Below are 14,727 nucleotides of genomic sequence, written 5' to 3'. Positions count from 1 at the left end.
GGGTCCTGTAGGCCATGGGAAAGAAACAGTGTCCGCTAGATCTCTCGTGATGCTCTCAACGGACTGCAGCGGAATGGCTTGGGATATCATGAATATGCCGTCTACAGTACAATACACCAGCCCGATAGAGTAAATTACGAGCGTGTCGAGATAGAGAGGCAATTTTGCACATCTCCCGGGCCCATATCGTGACAAAAGCGTGACATCGCTCGCGGCGAGATCCCACTGTGACCGCATGTGACGCCTTTTTGCAGAACCCCCTACATGAACCGGCATCTCTCTCCTACGTTCCACAGGCTGCATAAAAATGCACAAAAATAATGAGGACGTTGATCACTACGTTACACACAATATGCGGAAGATCCGATAAGAATCAGTCAAGTGTGTGGAATGCTACAGGCCGAATTCGATACTTTTTGCAGAACCCCCTCAATGATAGTACGCTTGGATGATGTCTTGCCAGTACCGGAGTCTATCTCCTTGGCCGAAGACGGGATAGCAGTGAACAGCGTCTCCTGCAGATTCAGGTCGGAGCTCGAGGGACGATAGCCAGGTAGTTATACAATGGCCAATGCCTTGTATCCGAAGGCTTGCTACCGGTAGGCAGCTTGGCCGCCGGCAGTAGGTGTCGCAGAGTCGATAGGTTCGCAGCCCCAACGTACATTCAATTCATCGGTGTTCCAGCAACTTGATGGGCGAGTATGCCAGTCCTCTTCCGCCAGCTTGATATATGCTATGAGTATTGGTGCTGCAGATGCTCGCACCTGCGGTGGTAGGCACTAGCAACCTATCCAATAAAACTGTCACTGTAAAGCAACCTTCAGATGGAACCGGGCGTTTAAATGTTTCCGCGGGAAGCGAGCTTCCTCACATATATGGCAATGACATTGCCTCATTCGGAGGCCACTCATAACTGCGTTGCAGGTTTGTCCTGCGCGATTCAACAGCGCGGCTCTCGCAATCTCTCGGCCAGTCCACGAAACCGTGCAATTGTCCAAGAAAATAGGGTAAATCCTGCCATGACCTATCCATCCAGCGGGTCAATAAGGTAGTCGATCATCTCGTCCATCATCCGGTGCTCCTCCACACCCGCCACCCTCGCCTCCCGCACCCACCACTCCGCCTCCTCGTCCTCCTCGTCGTACCCCCACGGCTTGCGCAGAGTGGTTTTCTTCTTGGGTACGTCCCCCGCGGGCTCGGCGCGCGTGAGCGTGAGCTCCCACCACCAGCCGTACTGGTCGACGCCGTGTTTCTCCTTGATCTCCGGTGCGAGCTCGGAGGCCGTTTTGAATTCGCGCTCGTACTGCGCGGTGAGGAGCTTCGGGCCGGACGAGTGCGCCTTCTCTGTCTCCTCGCCCTCTTCGCCTTGGTCGTCATCGTCATCCTCGTCATCTTCGTCTTCCCCATCATCCACATCATACCGCACCACCCCATCCGCCCACTCCCCTTCCCCGTCGCCGTCCTCGTCTTCTTCTTCCTCCTCCTCCTTTTGCTTCTTCGCGTACGCCTCCACGCACGCGCTCTTCAGCCGCAGCACCGGGTGGTCCCCCATCCCCCTGCTCCCCCCGACGAGGTCGAGCACCGCGTCGCCCCAGAGGAGGAACACCGCCGGGTCGGGCAGGCCTCTGAGCGGGTACTTTGCGATGTCGCATGCCGGGACTGAGGTGCTGGACGTCGTTTCCGGCTCGACCTCCTCGGGCGGCGCCTCGGGGCCCTTGGCTCTCTTCCCGCCGGGCGACTTGCTGTCCGTTGCGCTGAGCGCGCGTTTGCGGCTCTCCTTCTCCACTTTCGGCACGTTAGTGAAATGCGCTGCGTACCAGCGACGAACAACGTACTCGCAGTTGTATGCGGGATAACTGAGAGGGCCCGCTAAGTAGCACGACCGCTGTGGACCGCGAGCAGCACGACACCGTCGACACGTAAATCCGCGAGCGCCTTGTCGTACCGTACGTACTCCTCACGTAAACCACCCTAGTTCAGTGTCATCCAGATCTGGACGCGCCAGTCCCATGGCAGAAGCGCGTCCGCTGTTCCTGCAAGCCCTGGGTAGTCCGGGTGCGATCATGGTCATGGCACAGTAAACAAAGCACTACATAACGCGCGACCTGGAAGTGAACAGGCAAGTGGAGGCGTGGCAGACTCGGATCCACTGCTGATGGTACTTGGCCACATTGACAATTCAAATTTAAAGCGAATCCCCGAATTGGCCTGATCACCCGATGTGTGGATGTTGCTTCATGAGGCCTTTAAGTACCCCCAAGTGCAGAGCTCGTCCATTGCATCGAGTCACAAATCATGCACCACAGATAAGCGTACCAGAGTTTGGCATTAAGCTTTAATTCTGCCGCGAAAGATGCATATTGTCCATCATTATAGCGTGCTACTTCGTCCCAAGAACTATCGGAGCGTCCATATGCATCATGCAGCTACATTCATTCGACCTGAACTTCCAAGCGGCTATGTGCAGGCGGGCGGCCGCGGGGTATCGATGGGTGGGACGGGGGAGGGGGGGACTAAGGAGTGAAACTACTGTACGAAATTATATAATATACGGGACGAACGACTCGGGCGCGAGAAAGCGCGTTCCAGGAAGACGGGGATATCACCGGTTGCGCAGCCGGTCGTACTTGCCGCTGTCGTTGCCGCTCGTGTACCCGACGGTGGGCATCGCGTCCAGCTGCAGGTTCGAGCGCGAGCGGGAGATGATCTCCGACGCGACGTCCGGTCCGTACTGCTCCGCCAGCTGACTGCGCACACACAATGAGCATGAGCATGGGCACGGGAGAAGGAGGAGAAGATGGTCGCGGACGCACTTTGCATACTGATCCATGATGACCGCCATCGTGTCGAGGTTGAGCCGGTACGCCTTGGGCATCATGCCCTTGCCGAAGCGGTACGTGACGTGGTTCGAGCACAGCAGGCCGATGACCATCACCGCGATGTGCAGCGGCACGAGCGCAAACGCGACCGTGTACCACCGCTCGAGCACCTTCCTCTGGAAGCGCATGTACGGGCCCTTGCACCCGGGCAGTATGCTCCGCGCATAGCACGCCTGGCTCACCGTCGCCTCGATGAACGGGCTGAAGTACCCGCAGCAGCCGAGCTGGTTCTGGATCCGCAGCCGCCCCTCCGTGCCCAGCGCGCGCGACCACTGCGCGTTCGTCTTCCCCTCGAGGTTGAATGTCTTGCGCTTGTACGCGACGTACCCGGGCGTGACGAGCAGCGCGAAGCACACCCAGAGCAGGAACGTGTACCACGCGAGGAACGCGCGGTCGTTGAGCAGGATGCCCGCCCACCCGATGAGCGAGGTCACGATCCCGAGCGTCGCGGCGAGCGTGGAGAGCACGAGCTCCGTCCGGTCGCCGACGCGCACAATGTCCGAGTGCGTCCACACCGCGAACCAGGTGAGCAGGCAGAAGATGAGGCCGACGAGCGAGTAGATAGACAGCTGGCGGGAGAGAGATGCGATGGGTATACATACACACGCTCGGCTGTGTAAACTGGGAGGGACGCACCAAGAGGTTCCCGAAGAACAGAGTCCACTTGAACTTGTTCCAGCGCATTTTCCGGCCGGCGCCCTGCCCGCCCAGCCAGCCACCGCCGACGCCGTCGTAGTCCTCGTCGCCCGCGCCGGGCATGCGCGCCTCGTCCGCCCTGAACGCCTCGCGCCCGCCCCCGCGCTTCGTCACATGCGGCGCGCCCTTGCCCTTGCGCCGCTTGATGCCCGCGATCTCTGAAAACTTGGACGGGATGTAGTTCGCGCCGAGGTTGCCGCCCGAGCCTGGGGACGCCAGCGCGGGCGGCTCGAGCTTCGGGAGCGACATGGACGGCTCAGGGTGCATGCCCGCGAGGATGTGCCGCGTGGAGGCGTTCGCGGTTGTGGTGGAGGGGGTGTGCGACTCTGCCGACGACGCTCGGCGCGAGAGGCTGTCGATGCGCAGTCGGGGCCGGCGTTCACGAAAAGGTGAACAAGCACGGAAACGTGAGCAAACAAGAAAAGTTTAAACCGTAGAGGTAGAATGGGCTGCACTTACGGGTTGCTGTCCATCTAATGAATGGAAAACGAGGCGGCGGAGGCAGAGGGGTTAAACGGGTGTGGCTGAAGCTGGCAATCGGGAGAACTTACTGACGGTCGGACGGGGCCTACGCCGCGACCGTTGCTGGACTCGAGATACGTCGACCAGAGCCGGTGCATTGGGCTATCGATACAGCTATGCTACACTGCTATTGTACAGATTGCTACAAAACACGCTGGCGGGATGAAGATGACATCCGCTGAGGACCGCAGTTGATGCAATTTAAGAATAGACACAAGGAGGCGGATTTGATTGCTAAAGACGGGGCGGTAGTCTAATAACTACAAGGGAAATAAATAATGCTACAGAGAATATAGTCCGTGAGCGAGCCAAGCATGCTCTGAGGACTTCAAGCGTCCGTAAGCGCTGCGCTAAGCTACAGTCCGTGTTAAGTGACGATGATTGCAGCCATGTCCAAAAGTCCAGGGTCCAAAGGAGAGGAGAGTCCTAGCGACTGACTTTCATAGTCTATTTGTGCACAGGCACACTCACTATCGTGGACCAGGTAAGTCGCGCACGCAATCTCAGAGGGGAAGAGGCTACCCACCGTCTTTCACGTTTTTCGCAAAATCCAGCACGTAAATCTCAGAGCTCTCCGCCGCGCAGACACAGAGCCGCCCAATACTCTCATCCCACGCCATAGCCTGCACACCCCTCTCAAACCTGTTGCGGACCTCTTCCTCCAGCACGACAGGCATAAAACAGTCCCTGCGCGTCCCATCTGGCTTCCGCGCGGGCCACTCTGCGTCTTCCTGTTCCCGCGGTAGGAGGTCCGCGTCGTTCTCGGACCGAATGAAGCTCCAGATACTGATGAGCTTCGGCGCGTCCGTGCGGTCGTCCGCGGGCACCGCCCACAGCGCCGCGCGCCCATTGCCCGGGAGGACGAACGCCGTGCCGAACGCCTCGGGGTACTGGAACTCCGCGACGGGGTTCATCAGGTCGAGGTCGTAGAAGTGCGGTAGGTACAACCTCGCCCGCCAGTCGCCCGCCTTGCACTGGACCTCCTTGATCTTCTTGTACAGCTCCCACTCGCGGTCGATATCCACGATGCGCGGCGTGCACTCCATGAGCAGGAACCGGTCGGGGTTCGCGCCGCGGCAGTAGATGGAGATGACCGGCGGCCGGAGGAACGCGCCCGAGCCTGCCTGCCGGCGCGCGGCGTCATCGCCGAAGTAGGGCAGCTGCGGCTCGGCGATGTGCACGCTGCGCACGGCGTGCTCGAAGGAGTAGCCGTCGAGCGCGTCGCGGTCGAGGTCCCAGTCGTACAGTGGGTGGTAGAGCTCGATGGACATCATGGGCGTGTCGATCTCCTTGCCCGCGGCGTCTAGCGCGCGCCGGAGGAAGCGCTTGACGACGATCACTTTGCGCTCGAAGGGGAGGTTGCGGTACGCGAGGATGGTGTGGTCCTATGTGTAGAGAGGCGTCAGCCGCGCCGGGAGAGAGGGAATGGGAATGGACAGACGTGGTCTTCCGGGGTGTTCGAAGGCAGGCAGCCGAAGCAGTGCGCACTGTTCTCTTCCCGCTCTAGGTTTTTGTACATGAGCGTCCCGGGCCGTCGTACGATGCAAAGGTACGCCATTCCGTTGAGGTACTCGAGGGACGGGCAGCATAGTGGGGACCGCGAGCGGATGACGGCGATCCGCTTGAAGGGCGCGGGCAGGTGTTCGATGTACAGGCGGTACTCGTTGGTGCCAGGGCGGAATTGCGGTTGAATGTCGGCGAGGGTCTCAAGCGTGGTGAGCGATATGAAGGTCACGACTGTCTCGTAGTTCATGCGCTCGTCGATTTCGTACTTGTCGGATAGAATCGAGGGGTCGGGGCTGGTCGTACGACAGTAATCAATTATTATTAAGGACGGATCAGAAAAGAAGTGGAGGAGACGTACCCAGGACGATGCTTGGGGTTCTGTCTCCGCGTATAACTAATCGCGATGCCATGTTCCTCACCTATATACATGTACTTCGCCTGCATGTCGTACGCCTTTGTCTTGACAGAAACAGTAGCGAGCGGGTACGCCTGCCGTCCCTTGCTCCGATAATCCAGCGCGAACAGCACAACCTCAAACTTGGTCCGGCCCTTCGTCGACACCGACGCCACAAGAAAGTGTCCGCCGGGCAGGATCGTCATGTTGTGCACGCGAAAGTGCGTGTCGAACGAGTACGTGTCGTAGGGCGTGGGCTCGGGGGAGGCCCAGTTGCGCGTGAAGGTGAGCGCGCGCGAGAGCTGGCGCTCGGCTTCGAAGGCGTGCATCTGCCCGAGGGAGTGACGAGCTGTCGGCGGTAGGGGCGGGCGCGGGCCACGGTGCTGCTCGAGGAGGCGTTTCCAGATGGCGGCCTCTTGCGTTAGGGTGCTGAAGAACTTGTTCGTCTGGGATCGGGTTACTGGGAGTGTCTGGAGCACAGCGGGTAAACGCACCCTGCGGAGAGACAGCACGTCCTTGACGTCGAGGAGGGAGAGGATGTGGTCGACGAGTATGTCAAAAGGGAGGTCGTCCAGCGTCTTCTTGGACCGCCTAGCGCGGTAGATGGGAAAGGGCGCGTCTATGTCAGCTTTGGGGGGCGTAAGAGTGTTTACTCTGAACGTGAAATTCATGATGGCGTGTAGTGAGAATTACGATACGGGACCAGCCCGGGGTATTGAGTCTGCAGATGGGTACGAGACGCAGCATCTACCACCCTAGAGCGCACGGATTTATGCTGTAGGGCCCGAAGTTGATCGTTGCGTGACCTTGTATTGTTTCGAATGCTGTGCCGCCGAGATTTCTTGTATTGTTATAGTCGCAGGTTAAGGGAGGGTGGCGAGGCGGACATGTGGGTCCACATGTAGACCACGAGCAACGATAACACAAGGACCCACAACGCGACCCCTACAATCGAGGATCAATGTTTGTCTCGGGACCTTTTCGGGTTACAACAATTACCATTTCGGGAACATTGACAAAGGTCCGGCTACTGTATTCCGGTTTAATCCCAGGCTCCTAAACCATCCGTCCTTAGCGTTCTCGCTCCTCCTTTACTAGGGCGCACGTGCAGTGTTATATAATACAAATCTATTTTTAATTTATTACCGGATACAGAACGAACAAGAGGAGGAGAACGCTATAGGACGGCTGGCACAAATGTCGTCGCCGAGATCCCCGAGGCTGACTAAGCGGAGGGTGGCTGAAGCCTCTCAGCAGTGGCTGGCGGGCGATGTAGAGAGCGTCTCGACACCTACCTCGTTGAGCTCACGCAGAACACATATAAACGGGTGCTAACATAGTTCAAGACCAATGCAAATACCTTTGGTATACTTCTGACACTCAGAGGGGCTTGTCTATAGCCATTATGCCTCTTCAGCCAGATATTCAGCCTTCGGTACTACTGATAACCATTGCATGAGTATACCATTCAGTTAGGACATTTTTAAATTACTATAAAGTACACCGAGCGGTAAATCCAAAGGTAATAAGTTGTAAATGGTTGCGTGAAGGCCCGCCGACCGCTGGTGAAAGGCTTCAGCCACCGTCCGCTTAGTCAGCCTCGGGGATCTCGGCGACGACATTTGTGCCAGCCGTCCTATAGCGTTCTCCTCCTCTTGTTCGTTCTGTATCCGGTAATAAATTAAAAATAGATTTGTATTATATAACACTGCACGTGCGCCCTAGTAAAGGAGGAGCGAGAACGCTAAGGACGGATGGTTTAGGAGCCTGGTTTAATCCCTCTCAAGCTCCGCTTGCGCTCTTGCCTTCAGGACGATCGCGAGGCGTTTCCGAGGAGCTGCCTTTCAAAGGAGCTGCCTTGCAGCCTCTCCAAGGGGCCACCTTTCCGAGGTGCTAGCAGCCGCCTTTCCAAGGAAAACAGCGCTACCGCTGGGAGTACAAACTTGGTAGCGGCATGGTACCAAAAGTTATTGAATATGCTGCTCACCCTGGGGGAATGGCAGAGGAAGTGGAGAGGTCCAATATTCCGCCTTCGCAATGTCCTCTAGGCCAGTAATCCGCGCACCGATCACATCCACGAAGGGCGAAGTATGCGCAGGACAGTATGCTCGGCTGCGGGGTGCTCCGTCCAAGAGTGGCGGAGCGGTACTGGAGGCTTGTTGAGCGCTGGGCGAGTTCACGGCGGGCGAGCAGAACTCGTGTAAACCGCTCCTTTACAACGATTACCATATCTGGAACATGGGCATAGGTGTAGTCCTGTAGATATTCCGAAATTATTCTAATCCCCCTGAAGCCCGCTGCTTCATGGAAGACAAGGCTGCGTTGTATGGGAAGTTGAGCACGGGCTATACTAAGGCCATCCTGTCATAAGGACACGCATACTTGTCCGGGTTCAGTTCGACTATCGAGCGTGATCCGCCGGCTCGAAGAGCAATCCAGCCGTTCAGTTAAAACATACATAAGCGAAGAATTCCAGTAGCATTCTCAGAGAGGCCTCGCGAGCTGTACTGTCTGCAGAACAATCCCGGTTGGCCTAGCGTGTCGTACGGCTGAGAAAGATGCGAGCGAGTCATACGCAAGGCGTATATTACAGGTCTTGTTGCAGAGCGCAGAGCTTCTCCAGAACAGTCTTCGAAGCAAAGGACGTCCGTGTCGTCCCCGACAGCGCACATGATGAGCAGCTTGACTTCGCAGTCGTCTCCGTCGCGAGGCCAAACGGCAGGCTGAATATGGCGTGGGAACGACGCGCAACACGCTCAGTCACGATCATGTCACATCACATCCCCTCATTCTGCGGCGTCCACTTTGTCCCAACTCGCTGTCTTCCAGTTTACCGCCTTTCCAGCTCATTCCTTCTGGACTATGGCTAGCAACGTGATAACGGCGGAAGAGGACGTGCTGAGTGACGTGGTCCCAAGCAACATTGTCTCGCGTCAGGCAAGTATCGGTGTGTTGTCCATTGTGGCTGATGCGCTCAACTCTGTTTCGTGCAGCAAAGCGAAGGCGGAGAAGAGGAGTACGAAGTCGAGGTACCTGACGTTGAAGAGGAGGACGAGCTAGAGAGCGATAACGAGGAGAAGGTCGGTCGTGCTCGTGCTGACGCCGCTCGTGGTGCTGACTGTCCCGGTAGGATGATGTGCCCTCCACCTCGAATGCAGGGAGGGGAAGAGCAGGCCCAAGCAGCGCGAAGCGGCAGAAGCGCAAGGCGGACGAAGGTAACCTGAAGCAAAAGCGGCAGGAAATGGACAAGGCCAAAGTACGTGGCCTGTATTTCGATTGGCACTACTCCTTGTAACACGTCCCGCGACAGATTGCAGATGCTGTCAAGCGGTACTCTTACCTTCTGGGACAGACCGACTTGTTCAGGCATTTCGTGGATATGAGGGTACGTGCGTAGCACCCGGCAGGCGTAGCTGTACTCACCCTATCGCAGAAAGCACGTGATCCGCAATACGCTGCTCTCCTCGATGCGCAACCGAAGCCCAAAGGACGTGGACGGAAAAAGGCTGTGTAAGTGGCTGTAGCTACCTCTTCTATGCTAATCTACTCAATCCGCCGTCTACAGTGATAATAGTGCTCGTCACCGCAAATCGGAGAAGGAAGAAGACGAAGAGCTTTTGAAGGGAGGAGCGTTAGCCGCAGACGACGAGGATGACCAACCGTTTGTATTCGAGGAGTCGCCCAGCTGTACGTGTCTTGCGTGTACCTTCTCCGTCAGACCGCTCACGGAGCATCCCGCCATCAGTTATCCATGGCCAAATGCGGCCTTACCAGCTTCAGGGCCTGAACTGGATGGTCTCCTTGCACCATAACGGTCTCAATGGTATTCTGGCCGACGAGATGGTGCGTCCCGGGAGGTTGGAACTCAAAACCGCACGCTCACGCCGTATACTTTGCACAGGGCCTCGGCAAAACTCTCCAGACCATCTCCTTCCTTGCATACCTGAAGCACCACAAGAACACGCCCGGCCCGCACCTAATCGTCGTCCCCAAATCGACGCTGCAGAACTGGGCGCGGGAATTCGAGAAGTGGACGCCGGACGTGCGCACGGTGGTGCTGACGGGCTCGAAGGAGGAGCGGCAGGACCTCGTCGCGACGCGCGTGCTCCCGATCGACTTCGAGGTGCTCATCACATCGTACGAGATCTGCCTGATCGAGAAGAACGCGCTGAAGAAGCTGTCGTTCGAGTACATCGTTATCGACGAGGCGCACCGCATCAAGAACGTCGACTCGATCCTCAGCCAGATCGTGCGCTCGTTCATGTCGCGCGGACGGTTGTTAATTACGGGCACGCCGCTGCAGAATAGTATGAAGGAGCTGTTTGCGTTGCTGAATTTTATTTGCCCGGAGATTTTCCAGGATTATGCGGATTTGGACAGTTTCTTGCATAAAGATGAGGCGAGCGCGGAGGGCGACGAGGAGAAGAGCAAGAAGGTAGTCGATGCATTGCATAAGATCTTGAGGCCTTTTCTTCTGCGGAGAGTCAAGGCGGACGTGGAGAAGAACCTTCTACCTAGTAAGTGGCTATTCTCGTTTGCGGTTTAATTAACCGCTGAACCCGCCTATTCAGAGAAGGAAATTAATATCTATGTTGGTCTTACGGAAATGCAGAGAAAGTGGTACCGGTCTGTATTGCAAAAGGACATCGACGCCGTGAACGGTTTGACCGGGAAGAAGGAGGGCAAGACGCGGCTCATGAACATTGTCATGCAGGTCGGGAGATATCATAACTTCGATTGTGCTCGAACTGACTATCTACCGTAGTTGCGTAAAGTAACAGACCACCCGTACCTATTCGACGGCGCTGAGCCGGGACCGCCTTACACCACCGACGAGCACCTTATCCAGAACTCAGGCAAGATGGTCATCCTCGACAAGCTGCTCCACCAAATGAAGGAGAAGGGCTCGCGAGTGCTCATCTTCAGTCAGATGAGCCGCATGCTCGACATTATGGAGGATTATTGTTTGTTCCGCGGTTTCAGTAAGTGCCATGAATATGATTGAGACTGAACTGTAACCACTGCACGTTGCAGAGTACTGCCGTATTGACGGAAGTACCGCCCATGAAGACCGTATCGCGTCTATCGACGAATACAACAAGCCTGGAAGCGACAAGTTCATCTTCCTACTCACGACCCGTGCCGGTGGACTGGGTATCAATCTCACCACAGCTGATATCGTTGTGCTCTATGACAGCGACTGGTGTGTCTGCTCCCCGGCTCGGATAGACTCAAACTGACGTCCGTTGTAGGAATCCCCAAGCCGACTTGCAAGCCATGGATCGTGCTCATCGAATTGGGCAGACAAAGCAGGTGTATGTCTTCCGTTTCATCACGGAGAACAGCGTGGAAGAGCGGATGTTGGAGCGAGCAGCACAGAAGCTGCGGCTTGATCAACTGGTCATCCAGCAGGGACGGCAGCAGCAGCAGAAAGGTGAGGCGTGCAACTCTATCATCCTGTAACGTATCTCTAACTGCTGCCCTCACCCTAGCTGCGAGCAAGGACGAACTCCTGGACATGATCACCCATGGCGCTGAACAGATCGTCAATTCTGATGCTGAGCAGTGAGTTCTTTCTGCAAGCTGAGCGAGGAATCCGCCTCATATGTGTATCTCCTCAGGTTGCTTATCGACGACGATATCGAGGCTATCATTCAGCGCGGTGAACAACGAACGCAGGAACTCAATAGTAAATACGAGAATCTGAACCTCGAGGATCTAAGCAACTTCAAGTCCGATGCTTCGGTGCAGCAGTGGGAGGGCGAGGACTTCCGTACCGGAGTAAGTATCCCGTTAAGAAAGCATTACGGTGACGCTGATCATCCTACCCTAAGCCGGCTCGGAAACCATTAAACTTCAACATGTTGGCATTGTCGAAACGGGAGCGTAAGACGAACTACTCGGTAGACAGTTACTTTAAGGAGACAATGCGCGCCGGGCCTTCGAAAACGGAGAAAGGTCCCAAGATCCCTCGAGCACCGAAGCAGATCCAGATGTGAGCCTTATATTAATTTGCTCACATTGGAGTAGCGATTTACATAGTCTTCAGCCAAGACTTCCAGTTCTTCCCCCCGAGACTGGCGGAGTTGCAGCAACGAGAGCTAGCAGCGCACAAGAGAGCCAACGATATTCCGGCGACGCTGAGAGAGCCTCAAGGTCCGGAGGATACCCCCGAGAAGCTCGAGGCTGAACGACAGGCGGAGCAAGAGCTCATTGATAACGGTAAGCATGACAGTGTTGGTACCGTTAATGTGTACTGACAGTTGGCGTGCCTACAGCCGAGCCTCTGACGGAGGAAGAGCTAGCAGAGAAGGAAGCTTTGATTGCCCAAGGTTTCGAAGACTGGAGTAGACGAGACTTCCAGCAGTTCGTGCGCGCACTCGAGGCGTATGGATGGTACGGTTGAATCTCTTCGAAGATGGTAACATTCTGATTGATTCACAGGACCGAGGACTTCGAGTTACTCGCCACAGACATCCAAGATAAGACGCCCGAGGAAGTTGCCAAATATTACCCGGTGTTCAAGAAGAAGTGGAAGACACTGGCCGGTTCGTCTATCCCTCATTTTGAGTTGTATGTCATCGGATTACTCACATCGCCACTAGAATATCCCAGGATTCAAGCCCGTATCGCGGAAGGCGAGGCGAAACGGGACCGTCGTTCGAACTTGGAGAAGCTGCTTGCGGAGAAGATCGCGTCTGTGCGGTACCCGATGCAAGAGCTCGAGCTGAACTACCCCACGACAAAGGGCAAAGTCTACAGCGAGGAAGAGGACCGCTACCTCCTCTGCCGGCTGAACCACTACGGAATGAGCTCGGAGGACGTGTACGACAGGATCAAGAAGGACATCACGGAGTTCCCGGTGTTCCGCTTCGACTGGTTCTTCAAGAGCCGCAGCCCACAGGAGCTGGCGAGGAGGTGCACGACGCTGCTTTCGATGATCGAGAAGGAGGCGCAGGAGGCGAAGGCCCAGGAGGACGCGTCGAAGGCGGCGAAGAGCAGTACGAGGGGAAAGGTGCGTTGCGCTGGGAGGTGTGCAGCGCTGTCGCTGACTTTGAACGCAGAAGAGGAATATCGAAGAGGTGGGGAAGGCGGAGAAGGCTTCCAGGGCTGCGTCGCCGACGCCGAGCGGGAGCGCCGCTGGAGCACCAGCGAAGAGGCAGTACAAGAAAAAGAAAACATAGACTCCCCTTCATCTCCCTCGTTCCTCTCTTCTCTTTGTACTACTCGTCGCTCGATTTGTTTTGTTATTAAGATGGACCTGTTATGTCTCCTAAAATTACATATGCCTCGTATGCGTATATACGATAATAATGCAAGATGTTACAGATCACCTTCAGTCTATGACGGGATGGTTCATCTTGACTTTTGTGCCTTTTGAGAGGCGATGTAGTGTTGCCGTTTTTCAAGGTCTGGTGAGCACGTACCGTGAGTGTATGGGACGGATCGTACGAGCGGTAGTACGCACCATGAGCCCACATGGCTGCGCCGATTCTGTTGGAGACGGAGAAAAGCAGGCCAATGACGGGGAGGCCTTCCAATAGAGCAGCTACGAAGCCGAAGGCTAGAGAAAAAGGCGTAAGTGAACCGTGCAGAGCTGGCAAAGGCGCATTCAGCACTGCACGTACTCCGGTACTCCCATTTCCGCTCTTCAATGAATACGGCTACCTGGTGCTTGGACATCTTCTTGGCTTCAAAGTACTAAGCCCCTGGTGAGTGGTGTTGATATTATGGAGGTGACAGAGCTGGACAAACCGGTTGGTGGAGGTACCTAGCCGTACCGAGAGCTCGGAGCCAGGCGGATATGAATATTCCGACGACGGGTACGATATCAAACGGCAGAAGCAGCACTGAGATTATAGCGTTAGATGCTGGGTGTATGCGGCGGAATGGAGAGTGACTGACCCCGCCTGACAAAGAATCGCCCGAAGTAGCTTGCAAGCATCTTCTCCCAGATCCCCCACCCGCCCTCGCTCACCTTCGGCGGGATCTCCCACTCCTCCACGTACGGCTGCCAGAAGTCGGGGCCCTTCCCGCGAGAGGCGACAGTGTGCTCCCATGCGCGCTGGCGCGCGATCCGGATGTTGCGCGAGAGGAAGTACGTGAGGATGGCGGTGACCTGCGAGGAGATGAAGAGGAAGGTGGCGTAGGTGGTGAGGTCGAAGGGGACTTTGTAGCCGAAGATTGAGTCGTTCGAGAGGCCGGTGACACGGGGAGATCTATGCAGAGTATCAGCAATTTGAAGCTTGCACAGACGACTGCAGACTCACTTGATGAGGAACAGCTCGACGAATTTCCTTTGGATCGAGAATGTTATGAAACCCTTTCCTCAAGGCAGGGATGAGCACCCTATACTAATTCTCTCAATTGTGCAAGCTCACCCAAGCACCTCCAACAAGAAGACCTCTAACAACACCGTGCTGGCACTTCTTCCATGCTGGCACGTACAGCGTCTTGTCCGTGAACAACCTGTAAACACCCACAATCACATACGAAGGCGGAAACTGCATTCGCGACTCGGCACGAGCGAGTTCAGCGGGTACATCTGCAGGCGCAAGCTCGTGCTCTGGTCCAATTGCGCCTGGCATGTCGAGAGTCGCGTCCGACATCGTCGTCGCAGAGTGTTTCCAAAAGCCGCAGCGCTCGCGCGCGTCATGCGGCACGCTCGACCCCTCGTTGTGGCTGTGCTCGACACGCGCGAGACCAAATGTGGGGACCTAACCCGGAAGT

At 56.3% G+C, this 14,727-nt stretch overlaps 4 protein-coding genes across 4 annotated transcripts; 1 reads left to right on the top strand and 3 right to left on the bottom strand.

Annotated features, from left to right (window-relative positions):
* Window positions 1-2,479: 2,479 nt before the first annotated feature.
* On the bottom strand, window positions 2,480-4,119 carry GLOTRDRAFT_67235 (tetraspanin Tsp2 family). The gene is made up of 4 exons (XM_007862272.1): window positions 4,035-4,119; window positions 3,516-3,927; window positions 2,814-3,448; window positions 2,480-2,747 (listed from the first exon to the last, which is right to left on the bottom strand). The coding sequence occupies exons 1-4, from the start codon at window positions 4,046-4,048 to the stop codon at window positions 2,603-2,605; spliced, it is 1,206 nt and encodes a 401-aa protein (XP_007860463.1). The 5' UTR covers window positions 4,049-4,119; the 3' UTR covers window positions 2,480-2,602.
* A 345-nt stretch (window positions 4,120-4,464) lies between these two features.
* GLOTRDRAFT_123713 (uncharacterized protein) lies at window positions 4,465-6,668 on the bottom strand (the record flags this gene model as incomplete). Its single annotated transcript, XM_007862271.1, has 5 exons — window positions 4,465-4,544; window positions 4,624-5,482; window positions 5,539-5,896; window positions 5,962-6,443; window positions 6,492-6,668. 5 exons carry the CDS (start codon window positions 6,666-6,668, stop codon window positions 4,465-4,467), a joined length of 1,956 nt encoding a protein of 651 aa, XP_007860462.1.
* Window positions 6,669-8,909: 2,241 nt separating this feature from the next.
* GLOTRDRAFT_51757 (SNF2 family DNA-dependent ATPase) lies at window positions 8,910-14,096 on the top strand. The gene is made up of 24 exons (XM_007862129.1): window positions 8,910-8,934; window positions 8,991-9,077; window positions 9,128-9,253; window positions 9,308-9,382; window positions 9,431-9,507; window positions 9,563-9,684; window positions 9,743-9,840; window positions 9,899-10,514; window positions 10,569-10,711; window positions 10,763-10,979; window positions 11,032-11,200; window positions 11,250-11,431; window positions 11,490-11,562; window positions 11,619-11,778; window positions 11,832-11,992; window positions 12,047-12,219; window positions 12,276-12,393; window positions 12,442-12,545; window positions 12,603-13,012; window positions 13,062-13,409; window positions 13,466-13,561; window positions 13,626-13,698; window positions 13,753-13,847; window positions 13,903-14,096. Exons 3-20 carry the CDS (start codon window positions 9,239-9,241, stop codon window positions 13,179-13,181), a joined length of 3,033 nt encoding a protein of 1,010 aa, XP_007860320.1. The 5' UTR covers window positions 8,910-8,934; window positions 8,991-9,077; window positions 9,128-9,238; the 3' UTR covers window positions 13,182-13,409; window positions 13,466-13,561; window positions 13,626-13,698; window positions 13,753-13,847; window positions 13,903-14,096.
* GLOTRDRAFT_51755 (uncharacterized protein) lies at window positions 13,381-14,591 on the bottom strand (the record flags this gene model as incomplete). Its single annotated transcript, XM_007862128.1, has 7 exons — window positions 14,379-14,591; window positions 14,268-14,320; window positions 13,903-14,216; window positions 13,753-13,847; window positions 13,626-13,698; window positions 13,466-13,561; window positions 13,381-13,409 (listed from the first exon to the last, which is right to left on the bottom strand). Coding segments are annotated over exons 1-7 (867 nt in total), but the record flags the coding sequence as incomplete, so codon positions are not given.
* Between the last annotated feature and the right edge of the window lie 136 nt (window positions 14,592-14,727).

This window comes from Gloeophyllum trabeum, assembly GCF_000344685.1.
Source record: "Gloeophyllum trabeum ATCC 11539 unplaced genomic scaffold GLOTRscaffold_00001, whole genome shotgun sequence".
Lineage (NCBI taxonomy): Eukaryota > Fungi > Basidiomycota > Agaricomycetes > Gloeophyllales > Gloeophyllaceae > Gloeophyllum > Gloeophyllum trabeum.
Note: the sequence above shows the minus strand (reverse complement) of the source record. Positions and strands in the feature narration are given on the sequence as shown.

Bases quoted from the DNA above. Each gene is read 5' to 3' on its own strand.
- GLOTRDRAFT_67235 (XM_007862272.1), bottom strand. The intron at 3,449-3,515 runs GTGCGTCCCTCC...CTCTCCCGCCAG, and splicing joins TGTTCTTCGGGAACCTCTTG to CTGTCTATCTACTCGCTCGT. The intron at 2,748-2,813 runs GTGCGTCCGCGA...GTGTGTGCGCAG, and splicing joins ATCATGGATCAGTATGCAAA to TCAGCTGGCGGAGCAGTACG.
- GLOTRDRAFT_51757 (XM_007862129.1), top strand. The intron at 9,383-9,430 runs GTACGTGCGTAG...ACCCTATCGCAG, and splicing joins GGCATTTCGTGGATATGAGG to AAAGCACGTGATCCGCAATA. The intron at 11,993-12,046 runs GTGAGCCTTATA...CATAGTCTTCAG, and splicing joins GCACCGAAGCAGATCCAGAT to CCAAGACTTCCAGTTCTTCC.